The 21,367-nt window shown below is 39.3% G+C and overlaps 3 protein-coding genes across 4 annotated transcripts in view; 2 read left to right on the top strand and 1 right to left on the bottom strand.

Moving 5' to 3' along the window:
• Positions 1-21,367, top strand: part of LOC140274630 (DLA class I histocompatibility antigen, A9/A9 alpha chain-like) — a 424,015-nt gene that overhangs the window by 349,198 nt on the left and 53,450 nt on the right. The gene's annotated exons all lie outside the window — the stretch shown is intronic.
• slc39a7 (solute carrier family 39 member 7) lies at positions 1,281-8,128 on the bottom strand. Its single transcript, XM_072369994.1, has 8 exons — positions 7,986-8,128; positions 5,925-6,472; positions 4,656-4,824; positions 4,275-4,355; positions 4,047-4,181; positions 3,752-3,853; positions 3,028-3,224; positions 1,281-2,309 (listed from the first exon to the last, which is right to left on the bottom strand). Exons 2-8 carry the CDS (start codon positions 6,462-6,464, stop codon positions 2,055-2,057), a joined length of 1,479 nt encoding a protein of 492 aa, XP_072226095.1. The 5' UTR covers positions 6,465-6,472; positions 7,986-8,128; the 3' UTR covers positions 1,281-2,054.
• LOC140274632 (major histocompatibility complex class I-related gene protein-like) lies at positions 9,823-20,078 on the top strand. Of its 2 annotated transcripts, XM_072369999.1 has the most exons (6): positions 9,823-9,954; positions 11,433-11,699; positions 11,983-12,261; positions 12,409-12,711; positions 19,613-19,714; positions 19,919-20,078. In XM_072369999.1, exons 1-6 carry the CDS (start codon positions 9,906-9,908, stop codon positions 19,975-19,977), a joined length of 1,059 nt encoding a protein of 352 aa, XP_072226100.1. In that variant the 5' UTR covers positions 9,823-9,905; the 3' UTR covers positions 19,978-20,078. The 2 variants fall into 2 exon arrangements, with proteins under 2 accessions (XP_072226100.1, XP_072226099.1); XM_072369998.1 differs by lacking the exons at positions 19,613-19,714; positions 19,919-20,078 and adding an exon at positions 13,471-13,671.

The raw sequence follows: 21,367 nt of genomic DNA, 5'->3' as shown, positions 1-21,367 counted from the left end.
AGTGCTGCGTCAGTGGACTCTGCACAGCATCTAAAAAGCCAACGAGCAGGACTGTCATGGTCTAGGGTTTGTGTCTTTCTTCATTTTTAATGTCATGTGCAGGTTTATCTGGGTTTTTGTGTTATCATTGTTTCATTTACTCCTGTTTCCACAATCTCTATCCTCATGTTACATGTGAGCGCTGTTTGCTCACCTGTTTTTCATTTGGTAATTAGTCCCTCAGAATATATTCACCAGGTTTTCTTTTGCTCAGTGCCAGAACAAACTACCTTTTCTTGCTTTTGCACTGTAGGTTACGTCTTGTCTCAGCTTCCTCAGTCCTGTGTTTTCTTTTAAGTTTGTTACTTCTTAGTTTTCCATGTAGACTTCTGTATTTCTGTTTCAGTTCAGTTTTTTTTTACATGTTGCCAATTTTCAACTAATGCCATCTCAAAGCACCTGAGAGATACAAGCCAATTAAAATCCAATTCATTGTAGTACAATCATAATGAAATTAAATTACTTTGAATCCAAATTAGTCCAATTCACACAGAAAAAAAGTTTAAAAGTCATTACTCCCATACTCACAGTCGTCTCTGCAGTGACTGTTGATGAAATGTAGTTTTTGGCTCGTGTGCTGAATTCCTGTGTAACAGTGTTCGGTGTCTCCTTTGGTCTGTTGCATTTACACCACGTGCACATGCTGCCACCTGTGTTTGGAGAAGCAGATTACAGTTTCTCTGCATGGTAACTGTGAGAGTGCACGTCTAAAGCCTTTTTCCTGCCATTCAGAGCATCCTTCAATTCTACTGCACAGCCTAAAAATAATAATACTGACATCAAAATGCACAGAAACCAATGTTTTCTTTACAAACACTTAGTCTAAATACACGGATGCACTCACTGACACAGAAATGACATCTTAGTGGACTAAATCACAGATACACCACAACAGAAGACCCTCCACTGCACCTTTCCCTCTCAGGTGTGTAAGGAAATGGAGAGAAAAATGCAAAACTCCAGCACTGGAGCCAGTTGGTTTGTCCTTTCTGGTCCTTAACCATAGACTTTTATACTTCTGCTACCATGTTGACATGAAAGAACCTCAATTTTTTAAACTGCGATAGTTCAAAATTGGCAGAATATTTTAAAAAGCTGCATCGTTCAGTAATAGCTGAATGTCTTGTGAATGTTTTAAAGTTTGAATGGTGTCTCTAGCTGAAAGTATGCTGAAGTAGTTAAGTTTGAAAGAGGAAGCGTTGCAGCATTCTCACAATTAAATAGTCAGAGAAAGGGTCATAACTTAGAAAAAATTAACCTTTTGGGATGTTCAGCACAGCTTCAAGCGTTTTAATTTTTCTTTATTTAAGGAATAACAGCGACGAGGTGAGATTATAATCATTTGAGCGTAAACATGATGCCGTTCTGAACACATTTACAGAGGCAACAACATCTACCTTTATGTGGAATGTAAAAAATATTGACATTCAGTATCAAACAAAAGTTCAACTAAAAGTAACGGGGCAGGTTGCTTTAGCAAGACCATCGTTCTCTCTGCTCCTCCACTGAGGACCAGCACTTGGCTGAGGATGGAGAGTTTGGCTGGAAATGTATTCAAAGCACTTCTGGAGGGAACCAGTTGTCAGTTTTGAGCTGCAGTCACACAACAGTTGGATGGTCTTTATAGTGTAAGCGGTGAGTGAATTTTAAAGCACAAAGATGAAACCTCCTTCCTCGATGGGAGGCTCACTCTTCCCCCTCACACCTCTCAGTCCATTTGTTGCTTTCTCAGTGTCCAAGCAGAGGAGCAGCAGACAATTCTCTCAAAAAGAAATAGTAACACAAATCAAGGACGTGCCCACGAGTTTCTAAAAACACAAGACAACAAAAATTATCCATTTTCCAACAACTGGTGGTGCTTTTCCCAAAAATACAATTCAATTAAAAAACAAGAAAACACCACTGGCGAAAAAATAATCCACTTGAAGTCTACCTAAAACCGTCTTTTCCCTCCGAGTGTCCGCTCTCTCCCTCTTTGCTGGAGCTGTAAAAGTTTCTGTCCGCTCAGCAGTGTCTCACTCGTACTCTGCGATCAGCACCATCATGCCGACTCCAAACAGCAGGGCCAGAATCTCCATGAGGGACTGGCCGAAACTGGAGCGGCCCGCCAGCAGCTCAGGCAGCACAGTCACCGTGGCGATGTAAACGAACCCACCAGCTGTAAAGGGCAGGATCCAGGCGGTCGCCGTGGCGCCCACGCCTTCAGCCAGCAGGGAGCAGGCTGTCCCGGCGAGCGCCCCCACGGCCGTCAGCAGCTGTAGACACATGGCCTGATGGAGAAGAGGAACGAGTCGCCTTTTTAACTTCTGAACATTTCTCAACACACCTGAACAATTTCACAGTTTTAAGAGAATAAAACAGGGTTGAAATAGGACTGCAAACTTGATCAAACATTCCTCATTATCAATATATAATCAACACGTGCAGCATAAACATCACGAAGATAAGTTAGACAACTGTTAATGATGGCTGAACCTGAGATTAGCGCCATATATTTGGCTATTTTTTGATCCAAGACAAGTTGCATCATCGTTGCATCACTATTCTGTTTTCCTATTATCTTGCAGAACTAGTTTGACAACAATTATGTTTAAAAAGATGGAAAATAATTCATCTCCTGACAGGCTTTCCATCGGCTCCAACTGGATGACACATGGATGGTACAAGCTTATTTTCACTGAGGATGCAGCGGTTGGGGCAACAAAACTGAGCATGGCTCACGTTTTCTTTAAAGAAACACATCTACTAACGTCTCAAATGGAGCTTCTGAAACCGAAGGCAACAACTCAAGTGTGAAGTGAAAAGAAGTGAATGAGCTGATTATCTGTCTGTGGGATGGAGTATAAAGCCACATATTCAATGTTTGCATCTTTTGTTGAGGTTTTTGTGTAATTACTAAACCAAACCCCAGAAAAAGTTTGCATTTGCCAGCACACTGGGTCATAATCTTCCCCTCATTCATCTCTTTAAGCTCCTGTGGTCAGCTACCTTCTTCTTGGTGCAGCCAGACTGTACAAGAATGGCAAAGTCTCCAATCTCATGCGGGACCTCGTGCAGCAGGATGGTGACGGTGGTGACGGCGCCAACTGCTGGACTGACGAGGAATGACGCTCCGATTGCCAGGCCGTCGGTGAAATTATGCGTGAAGTCAGCTGCCAGGTTCAGGTAACCCGACACCTTTATGTCTGTGTGGAGAGAAAGGCATTAAAAGGAGTTAAAGGATCAACATTGAATCCTAATCACCTCATCTTAAACACAAACTAAACAAAAGAGATGACTGTTGGCTTTAGGAGGACCAGGAGAAAGCCAAACAGAGTCTCCTCCAAGAGGTGGAGATGGAATACAGACATCTGAGGGTTCACCTGCACAGCAGACTGGACTGGAAAAGCAACACTGAGGCGGCACAATAAGGGACATAACAGACTGTCTGTCTGGAGGAAGCCAAGGTCTGTAAACTCTACACAGATGTGCAGGAACAAAAACCCCAACAATTATCTACGGCCGAGTATTTGCATCTAAAGTTCAGCGTCAGGTATTTCAGACTTCTGTCGCTTCCATCAAAGTCTAGAAAAGGTTATTTTAAATGTATGAATATGTCAGAATTTTTTTCTTGAAGCAGCAGATTAAATAAGAGTATTTTTCTCTCATTAGTGTCACCAAACTGCAGCTCCTGAGTTTCATCAGAGGTCTAAAACATCAAAAACATGTTCACCTGCGTTCTTCTTTTCTGCTTTCTGCACATCTTTGCCTTTTTCACCCGCTTTCTTCTTTCCTTTTTCATCCTCTCCATCGCTGTCCTTCTCCTTTGAAGCAGCTGAAGATGTTACACAGAACAGAGTTTAGCCTATGTGGGTTACTGTAGGACACATGAAGATACTGAAAGATAAAACCGTGTAATGAAGCTTTCTGCCAGCAGATAATCCTGGGCACTACAACAGGAAACACCTGCAGCAGTTTGAACAGGACAAAGAAAATCTTTGGTCAGAAAAGAAATCATGCCGGCCTACCGTGCGAGTGGCTGTGGGAATGTCCGTGGCTGTGTCCTCCCTTCAGCAGGCGCACAAACTTTTCTACAACCAGGAAGGCGATGATCCCACCGAGAACCCACAGACCCACTGACATCATGTGACCATGTGCAGCTCCTGTGCACGTAAAAAAAAAAGGGGGCAGATGTGAGTTCGGAAACAGCTGGAGCGTACGTGCTCCCACAGTGAGAAGAAGCGTGAACGGCGTACCATGAGAGTGACCGTGGTCGTGCTCGTCTTCGTTTGCATGCGAATGTCCGTGATCTTCTTCTCCGTGATGGGAGTGAGGCTCTGTGAGGAAGAAACACAACAGCAGGAAACGGGCATTTAACTTCAAAAACAAGATGTTGTTCTCAACCTTCAAAAAAAGCTTTTAAATCTACAAAGTGGAGCCAAAACTCTGCAGACAAAGTGACCTACAAGAGAGAAAGCTTTTCTTAAATGTTCTTAATATCTGTAGGTGAAGTAGATTATCAGCTTTAGACAAAGTTTAACAAGTTCTGGATCTGAAGCATTTAAACATAAACATTTCCAAATAAAAATGCTTCTAAATAATAAGAAAATAATAAACAACAGCAGTAAACTACCTACCAAGAGCATGTGGTATGAGGTGGAGGAAGGCATCTCCCAGCAGTCCACCAGAAGCAAAACTGAGCAGCACCTTGAGCAGGTTCTGGTGCTGGTCGCTGTTGGACTGAACTGGGATCAGAAACAGGATGAGGAAAGGAGCCGCACTGATCAGCAGGGTGGCTCCGATAGCCTGCAGACAATGATGGAAGGAGGTTTACAAATGTGTTGTTTTCCTGCAGGGAGAAAACGTCACCAAACAGAGGGAACGTCAATCAGACAGCACGAAGAAGAAAAAGGTGATTGGATTTGTGATCTTAGATCTGATCAGGAACAATAAGTCAGCTACAGAAGCAGAAGCCTACTTCTGAGAGGCCTCTGGAAGATGAAATGTTGCTATGAGTGGCGTTAAGGCCAAAGCTGACGTATGACCACATGACTGTCAGCACATTTGGTGCGTTTCCACTCCTTGTCTATGGTGCCTTAACACTGCAGAACAGAGTTTTTTTTTGTCCTTAATCAATATCTACAGTCAGTCTGCACAGCCAAAACAAGGTGGTGCACACCGACTCCACGATTATCCAGAGGTCTGTAAGTTTTTCTCAGGAAGTTACAGCCCAGGGGAACATCTGGCACTGCTTATGAAAACAAAGCTCCTCCCAGAGAGAGATAGCCCGGATATCATCTAATGCAACACAACGAAGAATCATCGGCAAACTGACAGCGGCTAAAAGTAATTAGGTAAGTGGTAATCATGGTTTGCAAGACGGCCTGCAACGAGCAACATGACATAACTATAACTTTGACTTCATTTTCAGAATATTGTGGGATTTCCTGTTGAGTGACAGCCTGCAGTACATAAGCTTTCAAGAAGTTTTCACTCAATTACAGCCTCTGTAAACACTCCTTAAATAATATAAAGCTGAAACCTGGCAACATCTGCCAAAACTCACAAATCTACATGTTATTTATCATCTGGTTAATCCCAACAAAACCCAAATGTAACAACTGCCATCTGTACTTAAATCTGGGCTTGTGTTTCTGATTAAGTCTTGGATAGATGCAGAGACTTTCTAGATTGGTAGCAACAAATTAAAGAGGGGTAACCACCTGGTTAAAAGTTTCTTTTTAAAATCACCAAGTTTTCATTGATTTGTACACAAGATAAATGTATGAACCTAGAAACATTTGTCGTATAAACTGACTCCTTTAAAGCTACAGCTACAACCTACCACCTGTATTCATACTGGGAGAAGACAGAAATTCATTTAAAGCGGCACCCGTCGAGCACACCTGTGTCCACAGCTCCACCGTGTCCCTCTTTTCTCCATCTGCTTCCCTCTTTGTTCTCTCTGCACCATGTGAGTGCTCATGTCCACTCTCCTCCTTGTGTACTCGAACAATGTCCTCATGATGAGCGTGTCCGTGATCATGAGCGTGCCCGTGATCATGAGCGTGCCCGTGATCGTGCCCGTGATCATGAGCGTGCCCGTGATCATGAGCGTGTCCGTGATCGTGCCCGTGATCATGAGCGTGTCCGTGATCATGAGCGTGCCCGTGATCATGAGCGTGTCCGTGATCGTGCCCGTGATCATGAGCGTGCCCATGATGCTCCTCTTCGTGAGAAGGGAGGTTGGCCTCAGCACTCCACTTGCTGGCTCCATGGAACATCTTCACCTGAGGGTCGTGATGATCATCCTCTCCGTGGGAGTGGCCATGGTGATGGTGGCCGTGTCCATGGTCACCATGGGAATGGCTGTGAGCAGTGGCTGAATGAGAGGCCAACAGCAATACAGCAGATGTGACCAGTGTCAGTAGACGTAAAAAGCCCATATTATCCCCTGCAACAGAGAGAAGAAGAAATCAATATAAACTGAGAAAGAAGGACAGAGGCTCTGCTTACAATCAGAACTGAGCAGAGTCAGAGCTGCGCTGCTTCAACTGTGATCTAAAATCAGTCCCCTACACACCAGGAGCATTATAGATTTACTTAATCACAACAGAAAAATTAATTTTATGAAACTAAGAAACAAAAAAAAGAGCCAAAAATCATATGGACACTATTTATCGATATAACTGCGCTCAACATAAAAGGAAATAAATCTATGGTGAAAAGACTCCAAACTGCAACTATCATCCGTATGTTTACACGCAGTTAAGTCAAGCTCCAACCTTAGCCTGACTTGGCCCATGATAGGGAAGGAAGGAAAGTCTGTGTGAGGCTGCAGTTCTGTGGACTGTTGGAGACAATCTGCTGATTCACACTTTTTCTGTGAGAGATCATCTTACGTTTAGGCATAACTGCAACAACCGCACACACTAATGAGATGATTTTTTTAGAGCAGAGCATCAGTCTGGTTTTAGTATAAAACTATGTGTGTCATCGAGCTGTTTGCACCCTCTGCAGCTGCTTGCACAGCTGTGTGTGCTTTGATAAGAAATGACTTTGCCCAGTGAGGTGCAAGAGGAGAGGGATCATTCATGATAAGTCTTCTGCTAATAAGGTTAAAACGCCAAGAAGCAAACAGTTTAAACCATTCCAATACAGAGAGTACTAAAAGACCAGATCATAGGAACTGATAAATGCTTTGCGTGGAGAAATGATGTTGTGATTCTTATCTAAAGCAAACTGTGGTCACTGGTTCCTCAATCCAATATAAGTCATTTCAACGTTCTCCAAACACGACATATGCAAATAAACTGTTCGAGTGGTTTAATGTGTCACAGACACGTTAAAAAGGGTAACAGGTGGTCACTGCTTATGGTCGAGGATGCTCTTCATTGCATGCAACATCTTGCTCAGTGGGTCAGTGGAAGTATAAATACTAAATCAGAATTGGACTTTTACAATCAAATAACTTTAAAAAGGCAGGTTATGGATGTGCAGCACCCATCAATCTTATGCTGCAGTAAAGTTGGGCGTTTGCACTCTAGAATACCCGGATATAACTATGTATAATACTGTAATAAACCAGCTAATGTGTGCATCCAGTCTAAACGTTATAAATGTATCGCTATTTTCTTTTTTAACGGTCACCCATTTGAGTTTCCTGTAGCTAGCTCTGTGTATTTAAGTCGTGATTGTTTATCTGCCGGAAGTTTCACACGTCAAATGAGGATGTAGATCTGATAATCTCCTTGATTCTGTTTGAAAAGAGTCTCATTTAATCTCACAGTAAACAGTAAAAGCCGATCATCAAACAATAAGCACTGACCGGCTTCAACAAGTTGTTAAGAAGCTTGCTAGTGAGATAGCTAGCAAGCTAATAACCATATTGCTAGCATGTTGCTGCAGCAGGACCATCAATACAAAAGATGCAGATTACAGTGAAAAAACTAACTATTCCGTCTTACCGAGTAGCGTCAGATATTCCAACCGACTGGGCGACAGAACAACTCTTTGTCCTGCGAGCAAAAGTGCTGATATTTCTATCTACGTCGTTGCTGGTCAGACGTGGCATTCACTCATCTAAACTCACCGAAATCTCGCGAGAAAGCGTTCCGTTTAAAGTGTGCCTCCTTCTCTTTTCATCTCATAAAATGGAATGACACGCTTGGTTTTTCAGGAAACTAAATTAATTTTACATTATATTATATGATAATATATCCTAATATTGTGTATATTCATAAATTATGTGAAACGCATTATAATACCTAAAAAATGAAAAATAAAAGAAGGATAACGAGGACCCAACAGAAATATCGCGAGATTTAACCGAATCATCATTGGACACGTTCAGCTCTGGAGCATCCTGGAGCACAGGATGCAGATCCGTTTGACACTACAAAGGAACACCGTTGTAATATAACACCAGTGTATTATTTACAACAGCTAAACAGCAACTTATTTTCATTTACTTGCATCTGCGAAATTAGTTTTGTAAAATAATCACACTTATTTACGTTTACTATAATCATCAATTTCGTTGTCTACCTATAATGTAACCAACAGCCTGTTTCAAGTTCTGATTTCACGCTTAAAAGTTTGGACTACATTATAAGTCACAAGTGTTTACGTTTTTAGTTGTTCTAACTCTTTATGTTCAAGTTTCAGATACAGTTTTACTACATTTTCTTGTTTTCACTGTACTTTACTATAATTCAAACAATTTTGCACTGTTTATGAATGTATATCTTTATTGCACTTTGGGCAAATATGATCATTTTAAGCTAATTTGAATTTAATCTTATCTGACCACAAAATCACAAACATGCACACAAGCCGCAGACTCCCTTAGTTTTTGATGAAAGACTTCAAAGTCACGATTTAAGGACATTCCGAATATAAGGCTTGTGTGTAGAAACTAGGAACTCTTTTCATGTCCTGTATGCTGTTTAATAATTTATTAGCATCCTATTGCGTCTCGTCAATGTGGCACTATGTGACACTGAACTGAACCTGTTTAGTTGAATCTGAGTGAAATTATCTTTATGCAATCAGAAATTTCACCGGATTTGATGTTCTGTTACAGTAAATTAATTATAATATATAATATTATTTAAATTGAAAGCACAAATAAGCTTGATTTGGCCGTGTTTGTGTTTCACATTAATTATAGCAGGCAGTAATTGTAATTGCCTGATATTTTTCATCTACAAGACGGAAGCTGCACCATTTCGAGTTTAAACAAGAGAACATGCAGCTACTGGCATCGTTTTTCTCTCCTGCTTACAGCCACACCCACTGCAGGAGGACCCTTTTATATTGTTGTATTATTGCTCTTTATTATTGTGCTTCTGAGATGCCCAAACTGTACAATAACTGTTCTGCCTTTTATGCAGTTGCAGCATTTATTCTTCTTCCAAGGGATCCACAGGTGCACGCGAACATAGTTTTCTAAAAGAAGTCCACCGTCCAAGCAAATGCACAAGGTTTTTGGTGGGTTAGTCATCCACTGCAAGTGAGCAAACTGAAAACGAGCCTTTCCTGCCCCCTTCTTCTCTTGCTCTGATGAAAAGAAACAAATCTAAAGCTCATCTGTCAGAAATGATCAACTAAAAGTAAACAAAGGTTACGCGAAGCAGTTCATAACTGCGCTGAGGCAAGATCACCCCTATACCTGTTTGACCTTGTATGTCATCCATTCCATCGTCGCATTTTGTTCGGAAGAGATGAGAGGAGAGGAGTCGAAGATAAACATTTTAGAGAATTAGATAAGGGCACGGTCTTTGTCTAGACTTCATGAACACGCCCCTGCCCTCCAGGTTCAAATCAGCTGACTCTCCTGGAAGTAAGTTGTGTCTGCTCCACCTCATGAGCTCCAGCAAAACAACATGAAGATTTTGTTCGTGTTTCTTCTTCTTTATCACGTTGCGTCTCCAGGTAAGAAACAAGATGCAGCTCTTACTTCTGCATATTGAACGTTTCTCGATGTTTGTATTACTGGCTGTCCTGTGTCAGCGCACCATAGTTTCATTTTCACTGCTGAAAGTCAAATGACACACTTATGGATCGTTGGGTTCACCACATACCGTAATTTGGAATTACGCATCCCGAAGGCGCATCCCGTAGGCTTTCGGTAGATTTTTTTTTTTTAAATTTCCCTGCAGCTATGGCTTTTTGTAACAGCAAGGCTGGATTATGTCATGAACTGAGACTGTTGCTGAGTGACAGGTTGCGCGTCCACGCGGTGAAAGAAGCGCTGCGCTCATACCACGGCGTTATTCCGGAACGTGTGAAGGCCCAAACTATTGCGTGCTTTTTTTTAGATGCGTGCTATAAATAATGTTAAACGCAAACATATGAGGCATATATTCTCAACAAACCGCTGTCTTTTGCAGTGACAGATATAGTAAAGAACACAGTATAATAATATAATCTTTTTAATGCTTTAAGAGTTTTCTGTGAGTTTTTGATAACTTCAAATGCATGCTCACAAATAAACTTACTTCTGTCTAAGCATGTCACTTTTTCTCCTCAGAAAAATAAAGGAATCTTTACACATGTTTTAAGGTAATAATCTTTATTTTTGTCTTAAAACATCTCTTCCTCCCTCACACTAAGGGCAGAAACTCTAATCCTGCTTCTCGTCCGTTAAAGTAGGGGGAAGACAACCTGGTGGCTGTGAAATTCACCATCAGTCAGATACCGTTCCCCATGTGTTTTGTTGAAAGAGAGGCTCATATATTAAATTCACACTGCTGACTAACCATATATCACATAAATCCTGAAATTCTTATCCTCATTTGTCCATCGAGCTTTTCCTTTTGTTTTCTTAATAGGACGACACTGAAAAAAAGGAAGTCTCGTGTTTTGTTGACAAAACAGAAATATGATTGCATAACATAAATGCACTGACTTCAAGTTTTATTGTTGGTTGACAATAAATCAAATACTTGAGATAATTACTTGCTGAATGACATAAAAAAGACACATGGAACAAATTTCCACTCCAATTGTCTGGCCACCGTATGCGTGTACATCATAAATTTTACACTTGCTTATTTTCTCATGTCTCATATTCTGTGTAAAGCACACTGAATTTATTTCATAGTACGTCTGCTGTGGGCCCAACTAAAGCATTTTACAGTAGGATGGGAATATTTGATGTCTGAATGAAATACCATCTGTAACATGTCATCACAGATACGGTGAACAATGGTACTTCTGTTGGGTTATTTTTCCAAACGCTGTTTGCTTAACGTATAAAATTAAATATAAAAAGCTCTACAACATGTGTCTTTCTGGCCAAGTGTGATGTAGCAGAGTCTAAAACATTCATTTTGGACATTATTCAGCCAAATAATCTATTGATTATGTATGATATTATTAAAAAGCTGAAGAACTTATTTTGTCCGCAGTGAAACACTCTCTGAAATATTTCATCACTGCCACTTCTGGAGTCCCAGACTTTCCAGAGTTTGTGGGTGCTGCAACAGTAAATGAAGTTCAGGTGGGCTACTGCGACAGCAACATCAAGACAGCTGAGCCCAAACAGGACTGGATGCGGAAACTGATTAAAGATGACCCGCAACACCTCGAGTGGTATTCTCTCAAGTGTCTCGGGAATCAGCAGGTCTTCAGAACCAACATCGAAGACTTGAAGCAGCGTTTAAACCGGACTGAAGGTAATGTCTCATTTGTATGTGTCACTGACTGTTTAAGTGCTTTTCCCTTTTCTGAATTTCTGAGGCTGGAAAAACATCATAGTGATGCCTGATGTTAGAGATTCAGTCATATTATCCTCAGACCAAGTAAACAGAAAGCCAAAGTCTCTGATAACTAGCTGCTAATATTAGCACCCAAGCTCAAAACTAAGCAGAGACGCTTCCTCATAAGTAATGTGATACCTGACAACACCTGCGTTTACTGGCAGTTTTCTTATGGTCCCTTTCCCTTCTATCCTCCCAGGTCCCCACATCTTACAGAGGATGAACGGCTGTGAGTGGGACGATGAGACGGGAGAAATCAAAGGCTTCAATCAGTACGGTTACGACGGTGAAGACTTCATTGCATTGGACCTGCACACACTAACGTGGATTGCTCCGATTTCACAGGCTGTCATCACCAAACTGAAATGGGATACTGAGAAGGCAAGATTAGAATACAATAAAAACTATTACATTTACAAGTGTCCTGACTGGCTGAAGAAGTATGTGAACTATGGACGGGGCTTCCTACGTAGAACAGGTAAACTGCCTGACACTGTTTAGTATTGTTTATGGCCACAACATTTGTGTACACGACCAAATCCACAATGTGTGACACAATGTAGGGACACATATCACACCCTCTGCAAACATGCATGAGTTTAAGGTTATCGTTTTCTCTCTGCAGTGCATCCCTCAGTGTCTCTCCTCCAGAAGACTCCCACCTCTTTAGTCAGCTGCCATGCTACGGGTTTCTACCCTGACAGAGCTGATCTGTTCTGGAGAATAGATGGAGAGGAGTTTCATGAGGGTGTGGACAAAGGAGAAATCCTCCCTAACCATGATGGGACCTTCCAGATGAGTGTTGAAATGAACGTTTCATCAATCTCCCCTGAAGACTGGGAGAGGTATGACTGTGTGTTTCAGCTCTCTGGTGTCAAAGACGACATCATCACCAAACTGGACAAAACAACCATTCGAACAAACTATGGTAAGAGGAACCAAAATTGTACCGTCAATGTTATGAAGTTTTCTTAGAAATTAAATGTTTTTTGTATTTTGGGGGACTTGTGGAGTTTGTATTAACAGCCTGACATTTACATCTCTAAAAACATGCTAAAAATGTATTTTCTTTAAATATACACACTATTTTTTTACTCATAAATTGGTAAAATACTGTTAAAATTTCCATCTGTAAAAGCATTTGACTGAGAATTTGAACTTGACTTGATCCACTGTTCAAAGTACTCTTTTAGAAATTAGGACAGCTTGATGAAACAGCTCATTTGCTTGATGAAACATTAATTCTAGGAGAATTTGTAATAAAGAAAGAGATTCTTTTTCATACCATTCCCCCCTGTAGTTAAATACATTGTACAATATTAGCTTCAATCGCATTTAGAAGACACATTTAACATTTAGAAGTATAATAAAGTTAAACCAAAGTTAGACCAAAATGAGCATTTCGTGAGGGCTTATGGGCCCAAAGACCAATATCTCTGGATATTCATCTGCAGGTTAGGCTATGACATGAACAAAAACAAAACAAGTCCCTCATCCTGAGGGGTGCAAGCCTCCTGGATTACATGAGTACATTTTCTGCCATTAAAGCTTCTTTTTGTAAGGACCTACATCAGTCAACAAGATATGTTTAACTTATCCCAAAGCAATAATCAGAGCTGTTGTACTCACTTAGAAAAATAAATTTTCTTGGGTATGTGACTGAAACCACTTTGTTGCATCTTCTCAGTTTCTCCTTCAGAGTTTCCAGTTGCTCCTGTTGTTGGAGGTGCTGTAGGCCTCCTGCTCCTGCTGACACTCGCTGGAATCCTCTGTGCAAAGAGCAGTAATGGTGAGAAACGACCGCTTTCACTCCACAACAGAATTTGCATGCATGTAATTTTATTTTGACAGTATCAATTGTCTGTGTTTCAGGGTTCAGTCTTGCTGATTGTAAGTACTCTCCCTTTAGATACGTTAAAATGTTTTTTTTTTGTAAGTTATTAATATTCTATTCGTTGTAACAGGGAAGATTGAACTTTTTCTTTACCATTTATCTTGACAGGTAAAGATGAGGAAGAGGAGAGTCTTTAAATTAACATGTCCCAGACATGATCATATCCAACAGATAAACATCTGAAGAGTATTTTGTGTCAGTCTGTATTGGAGGCACAAATAGTCTGGGCACCACTCTTAGTCAGACACTGATCCATCAGCATGTTTATGGAGAGAACCTCCAAGATCAGCAGCTTTCTGGAACTGTATCACCTCAGCAGCGTCGGGGACCATTTTGTAGGCAGCACATCTTTGTCCGTGCTATGGAAAAGGCTTCCATCTGCATTTTGCTTTTCACATGGACTCCCACCCTCTGTGAGGCAATTTTAAACAAGTTACAAGCATGTTGGTTCTGATGCCACCTAGAACATCTTACCAGGACAGCTGCAGCCTGTGTTGGCATTTTCTATGTATACAGGAACGACTAAATCTGTTCACCTTGCATCACTAACAATATATCTTTAAAGTAAAGAGTCTTCACTTTCACCCCAACTTCTGTGGCCTCTTTCAGTGAAATTACCAAAAATTCGCACACCAGAAAAAACAAGCTTCCTGACCGGTCCAAAAAGCAACAAACTGTTTGTTTTGGTTATGTGAAAGAAGGGCATTTCACACCAGACATGGACGTGTACACCCGCAGTTTGCCACAAGAGGGCAGCCTTTACAGTTCAAGGTGTAAGAGAAAAGGAACGTGCTGTCCAATCATATTTTGTTTTTTTCACATTTTTATGATCAAAACTGGGTGGGGAAAAAATAATTTCACAAAAAGGTTAACATAAATGTGAAATATAGAGAAACGCATGTACAATAAATCTATAAATTCTAAAGATTTTAAAATAATCATGAGGGAATTATTTGAAACAACAGACTTTTAACGGACATCGGTCAAATATTTCGTAAAGGAAAGGTAATATGTGAGCTTGATGTGAGAGAGGAATGGCTTGTGAATCTTTTTCTTTCTTGTTCCTACTTTTGAATTCTCTGTAGTACTTGTCAATAAACCGGTAACGTCACACTGTTGAATCACGTGGTAAGTACTGCTTCTCAGTTTATTTCAACCTCATATTCATATAGATCACTGGTCCCTGATACGGCCCGTCACGTCATTTTTATGGCCCTCTAAAATATATTGTATAATGTATGAAATAATGTATTCCATCCCTCCCGCACCGGACTTCAACACGTCAGTCTTATTTCGCCCTGTTCATACATGTCATTCTCTTTTTGGCCACTGGTAGGTTTTGGCGCTGTTGTGCAGCCTTTTTGAGAGACGGACTCTGACCTATTTATCACCTCAGTATTGTGTGTCAAGAACAGCCTCCTCACTTAGTCAAAATAAAGCTTTTTTTCAAAAGATTTCATTAAAACATACATAGCAAAATATTACATTGTGTTGTTAAATAAGCTGAGCAATAGTAAATTAGACTCATTATTTGCTAAATAAATTTTGCAATATGTAGGCCTATTGATTTATTGATTAACCATGTGAAAACATATTTTTAGAAAAAGTGTAACTTTCAAAACAAAACTATTCTAAGCCATGGTTTTATGTGGCATTAAAATGTTCTTGATTGTTGTTTACTCTTGGAGTTTTTTTATGCCAAATAGAATTGTGGGAGTTCACCAATGTTGGAATAAAATGTGATTTTTTTAAAAAATGCTTAAACAGGCTTTTATCTAACATTAATGTTATTATTCTTATTTTGTGATTTAAGCTATTTCTGTTTAAGACTATGCTATATCATTTTAACATGAACTTACATTGAATGGGCTAAACTTCAGCTAAGATAGATCTGCTGTATACAGTAGGCATATTTACTGTAATTTACATGGAAAATCTCCGGCCTTCTCAAAGAGCCGTGCAAAGTAAGCTGGCCCTCTTTAGAAAATGTTTGGTGACCACTGAGGTTATAGATAACCTACATAGATCTAACATTTTAATGTCGGTTCACTGCTGTTTAAAAATCAGTTTCGGTGGTGACCTACTTAGGGTAACATTGATCGACCTTGTTAACAAAATAATGAAAGCTTTGGCTTTAGACCCTTTAGATACCTCACTGTTTACTGCAGTTTCTGATCTTCAGGTGTTCACATTTTTCAAAGGTTAGTTGGTGTTCCAGTATAATCGATATGCCTGAAACTCATCCAGTGAGAAACGTTCTGCGGTGCAAAAATAAGTGCGATTAAAATGCGTTCATTTTTTTAACACATTAATTCTTATGTAATTAATTAACATTAATTAACACGTTAAAGTCCCGGCCCTAATTTTAACCTGTAGTTCCAGAATCATGAGGCATACATTACTTTAGAGGACACCACAAAAGCAGGTCTTCCTCATATATATACTGTATATTTATATATATATATTGTAAATATTTCACTATGTGCACATTTTAGTTTCATACTCAGATTGATTTATTTCTAAGAGAAATTATAAAGTTGTTCAAACGGGCCTCTGCAGCAGCTCCAAACAAAATACCCTGCTTTCACACCCATATTTTAAAAATATAGTGTTTAAATGAAGAATGATACATAATATTGGTTCTGCAGTGTGTAAATCTTAATGTTGGAAATCAGCCAATGTGTGATTATTACAAGCATATCTGCAACTAATGTGAGAAAATAAATTTGTTTTTAAAGCAAGTGGAGATTAAAGGTTTTCTCTTTCAATCTATGAGGAACTAAAACTTGGACAGCAAATCAGGCTGATCAAGTTTATTTTCATTAAGGTTTTCTCTTTCAATCTATGAGGAACTAAAACTTGGACAACAAAGCAGGCTGATCAAGTTTATTTTCATTAAGGTTTTCTTTTTCAATCTATGAGGAACTAAAACTTGGACAACAAAGTAGGCTGATCAAGTTTATTTTCAGATAAAGATGTCTTTTATGCTGCTATGAAGATAACAAAGAAAAAAGTGGAAGCATTGCCAACTGACACATCTTTTGTTTATGAGTAACTTGATCATAAAGATTCCAACTGCATGTCCTGAGTTGTGGAGCGGTCATTAAGTACAGAAGGGAAATCAGTCTGGGGAAAAAAAGTCCAAAACTTTGTCATTTGTCTTTCTAGGATTATGCACATTAGAACATTATCAGGTGTCCACTGTCAGGGAAACATCCATTTAGCTGCATAAATCATTTATTCTACCACTGCCTATTTAGTTTCCATTTACCCATTTTTAAAAAATTATCAAAAATATTGTTTTTCTTTGTTATTTTGGTGAGCAACCAGTTTATAAAATTAAAAGTCTGAAGAATTAAAATAACTGTTGTTTCGGTGAAGCCGAACACGCCTCAAAAATGCCAAACTGTGACCAAAACCAGGAAACACTTTTGGACTGAACAAACTTGTAGAACAGCCTCCTCTCATCTGCTCCATTCATCCCCTGCTCCATGAATAGCATGAAGGAGCTAATGATACTGCTCCTCTTCTGTCATGCTGTATCTGCAGGTAACATACAATCAAAATGCAGTTTCTTAATATATGGCTGGCTGTACAGGCTGTAATGTCATTTGCTTTTTTATAGCTAGCCAAACAACACTGATCCTAAAACCAGATGATGTATTCTGCAGCACCTTTACTGCAGGTTCCTATCAAGTACTCAGTGCATAATGTCATATAATATTTGTAGTATACGTTTAGAAGTTATCAATGGGGTGTAGTTTACCACATTTCATAAAAATGCTCAAAAAAATGCATATGATTCTTGTTGCTTGGATGCTTTAACATTTATACTTCTGCAGCTCAGAACAACATGAAGCCACTGTGTGATGATAACTGAGATTTGAACTTTGACCTATTAGTCTTCTCTAAGTAAAACGATCCAAACACATAACATAAATGGACCTGCTGCTTTGACACTCAGCTTTATACTGTAAATATTTTACCACCCCTGGTCTACATTTCTGTCTACTCTGAACATTTGTGTGATTTTTAAAATGCCATAAAGTTTCTTTTAGAGTTAAAAAGTTAGGTGCAGTACGCTTCAAGTTCAGTGAGATTCTTGAGTTGTCATGTATTTACCTGCAGATTTGAACTGATATTTAGCTCAGGAGACTGTTAGGGCAAAACCTTGAGGTCAGAGTATTAATCGAGTTTGTAATTTGCACCGTTATTTTCATATCATTGTCAACAAATCATAGTTTTCAAGGTCCTTTCCTGATTTTTTTCCACTACAAATTGGATAAAACAAAACTACATACATATAAAACATGTGTAATGATATGTTACATTGATACAATAAATTATTTTTATATCTATAATAACATAAATACAAAAATCGATCAAAGTTAAGTTAATCCTGCTGAAAATGTTGAAAAATATGTTTTATCTTTAAAACTGTGGTTTTAAGAGATCAGTTAATCATCTTTCCAACTTTGCAGGAAGTAGAAGGATTGAGTTGGGTTAGATTCATATCTTAAGTATGGTACCCCAAACTTTTCTATGTGTGAGCCTCACATATTCATAACTGCAACATATCAGTTTTTTAATATACGTCACATCTTTGTACCTTTTTTCTCCAACAGCGAAACACTCTCTTAAGTTTTTCTTTACTGAGTCCCAAACATCCCAGAATTTCTGATTGCTGCAGAGATTGATGAAAGTGAGGTGGTCTACTGCAGCATCAATGAAAGGAATGTGGAACCAAAACAGGACTGGATGGGAAAGGTACTCAGTGAAAATCGTCACATCCTGGACATGTTAACTCATGCATGTTTTGAGAAACTGCCAAACATCTTCAAAGCTGCTCTATATAATTTGATGCAGAGCTTCAAACAACATAAAGGTACATACTGTGTTATGTTTTCAGCTTTTACTACTAAACTATCTCAAAATGATGATTCATATCTTTAAAAATTTCTTCTTACCATAGCTGTATGAAAAAGTAAGTACATCCCATGGAAATTGTTTGAAACATTGTCTACAGAAGAAGGTGCTGTACTTATACATGGAAATTTTTCTTTTTTATACAAAAATGAATCAATCAAAAGATGTAATCGGAAGATAGTATTACCCACGTTATTTTCCACAATGCCTAATTTCAATGGGATTCAAATCTGGGCTGTGCCTTGGCTATTCCCTGCATTTCTTCGTTGGGAGCCATTATTTGGGAGATAGACTGAGCTTGTTGAGGATCATTACCATTTTGAAAGTTCCACTTCCTGTTCACCTTCAGCTTTAGGACAGATGGCCTCACTTTGTCTCTTTTTACTCTCGTGGCTTTAGAGAGCAACTCTGGCTCAAAACACAGTATTTGTCTGAAGGTGCTGGCTCAGGCCAAAGAAGTGGGAACAGCTCACTTTACTTTACAGAAACACACTTTTACCCACAATAATCTTTCTATTTGTCTCCTGGCAAACTCTGGTTTTATAGGTTTTTACCCAGCATATCTCCAGTTCAGGACAAAATAATGCCACAGATTTTCTGATTCTAGACGCAACCCTTGCTCACCAACAAAATTTTGGGATCTTTGAGACTTCTTTTTGGATCTTCTCTTGAGTTGAATCTTCTGTGATAGTGATACTGGCAGTCAATTTGTTGCGATCACTCAGATGTACCTACAGAATTGATTCATTGTGTGGATACATGGTATACTGTACCTCTTTATGTTAATGCTGGACTACTGTTTGTAACATTTATCAATAATTTGACCTTTTTGGGTTTTGACTGGTCATACAGATGGTCAGACTTAGCCAAAGAGCAAGTTCTGTGGTCAAGGTGCCCAACATCACAGTTGTGTCTGCTATGACAACTTATTTAGGTCACAGCACAAAAAAACTGATTATTAATTTCTATTTTAACCTGCTTGGCCTTGTTTGTTTGTTTTTTAAAACAGTGGAGCCTGGTGGCATGAACATCCCCATCATCACAGCAGCAGTGTCTCTTGCTCTCATCCCCGTGGCTGTCACTGGATATGTGGCTTATAAAGAGAAGAAGGGTGAGAGAGAGAAAATGAAAACATTATCCGCTTAACTGACTCATTCAGTACTTTGATATTTGACTTTGAGTCGCTGCCATTAAAGCAGGAAAAATCATGATTAAAAGGCAATATTGTAAAAATGTCTAAAAAGAAGTTTGTCTGTTAAGTAGAAAAAAGAAAACCCAGCAAAAACTAAAATGTCTTTTTTCTATTCAATTTCAGCGACACATCATCAAGCTTGTAAGTACACTTTTGTTCTGTCTGAAATGATCTGCCACTGATTGTTTGCTGAAGGATTCGTGCCTCAGTGTGTTTCTGACCTTACAGCTCCTGACACCTCCACTGAGCTCTCTGAGAAACTGAGGGCAGACACCTGATTGAGACCGAGTAAAGAAGCATGTTGTCTGAGTGTTTACTGGGAAAACATTTGCCAAAACCATCCATCCATCTATTTTCTATACCTGCTTAATCCGTAGGTCATTGGGCGAGAGGCGGGGTACATCCTGGACAGGTCGCCAGTCCATCACAGGGCCATACAGAGACAAACGAGACAAACAACCACACACACTCACTCCTAGGGACAATTTTAGAGACACCAATTAACCTAACATGAATGTTTTTGGACGGTGAGAGGAAGCCGGAGAGAACCCACACATACACGGGGAGAACATGCCAGTCAGGTCCATCACAGATTTGCCAAAACCAGGTCAAGGGATATGATTGAGTCTTGAGGATGACATGCAGGCAGAAACTAACTTAACTTACTGATAAGGAGTAAAAAAAACTTTACGTACAAGGAAGCAAACAGAAAATAAATAAAGATCTCTGTCGAGATCCAAAAATGCATAAAAGAACATTAAGTTGGGCTCAAAACTAAATATCAAAACACACAAATTGAAAAGAATGATGTAACAAAGCAAAGTGTCTGAAAAATACTTCATATTTAAATACATGTGATGTTGAAAAGGTGGATGATCTAGGTGTGCTTTGAGAGATGAATGTAATTGAGGTCCTCAGATTAGTGAAAAAAAGGAAAACCCAAAATGAAAAATAACAGAATCAAGAACAAAAAACTCAAGCAGAAGCCCAAAAACAACAAACCTGACAGTTATGAGGCTGAAGCACTCAGTGATAGTGGCTGGACTACAGTGGCTGTTTATCAAGCCACCTGTGCTGCCAAAGTAGTTTAGCAGTTATAAAACATGAAGCAGTTTTGTTCTTTATGGTTTCCTTTGTTGGGGGAGGGAATGAAAGATTTAAAGGCTGCTTATACACATGTTAAAATCAGAGAATCCATAAATGATACCTTGTATAAGGCCGAGTAAAACCTCAAAACCTTATATCAAGTTAAACTGACAATCATAAATGTATATCAAAATCAAATGTGTTGCTTTCTTGTGCAGTCTTCAATAAAATCCCCAGTTTTCAACAGTTAAGTGCACTTACCTGAGCATCCACTGCATGAAGGAACTCACTGTAGATATCAGAGGTCATGTTCTTATCATTAGGTTGTTTGCAGCCTTTCTTGAACAGGGAAGGAAATTAGGGAATTACCATTCATGGGGGACATTTTTTTCAGTTTTTATCTGCAGTGTTAAGCTGGATAAATGCTCCAGTACACATCAGAAATCTCTGTGTAATTATAGAAGCTGAATTGTCTTACAGCTGGAA

This window comes from Leuresthes tenuis, unplaced genomic scaffold (assembly GCF_036924035.1).
Source record: "Leuresthes tenuis unplaced genomic scaffold, fLeuTen1.0.hap1 SCAF_18, whole genome shotgun sequence".
Classification (NCBI taxonomy): domain Eukaryota; kingdom Metazoa; phylum Chordata; class Actinopteri; order Atheriniformes; family Atherinopsidae; genus Leuresthes; species Leuresthes tenuis.
The sequence above is the reverse complement of the archived record's forward strand: the minus strand, read 5'-3'. Positions and strand labels throughout refer to the sequence as shown.

Coding starts and splice junctions, on each gene's coding strand:
- slc39a7 (XM_072369994.1), bottom strand. CDS start 6,464: ATGGGCTTTTTACGTCTACTGACACTGGTCACATCTGCTGTATTGCTG. Junction 4,356..4,655: donor CCTCATACCACATGCTCTTG/GTAGGTAGTTTA, acceptor TCTTCCTCACAG/AGCCTCACTCCCATCACGGA. Junction 2,310..3,027: donor CTGGCTGCACCAAGAAGAAG/GTAGCTGACCAC, acceptor CTTCTCCATCAG/GCCATGTGTCTACAGCTGCT.
- LOC140274632 (XM_072369999.1), top strand. CDS start 9,906: ATGAAGATTTTGTTCGTGTTTCTTCTTCTTTATCACGTTGCGTCTCCA. Junction 11,700..11,982: donor GCGTTTAAACCGGACTGAAG/GTAATGTCTCAT, acceptor CTATCCTCCCAG/GTCCCCACATCTTACAGAGG. Junction 12,262..12,408: donor GGGCTTCCTACGTAGAACAG/GTAAACTGCCTG, acceptor TTCTCTCTGCAG/TGCATCCCTCAGTGTCTCTC.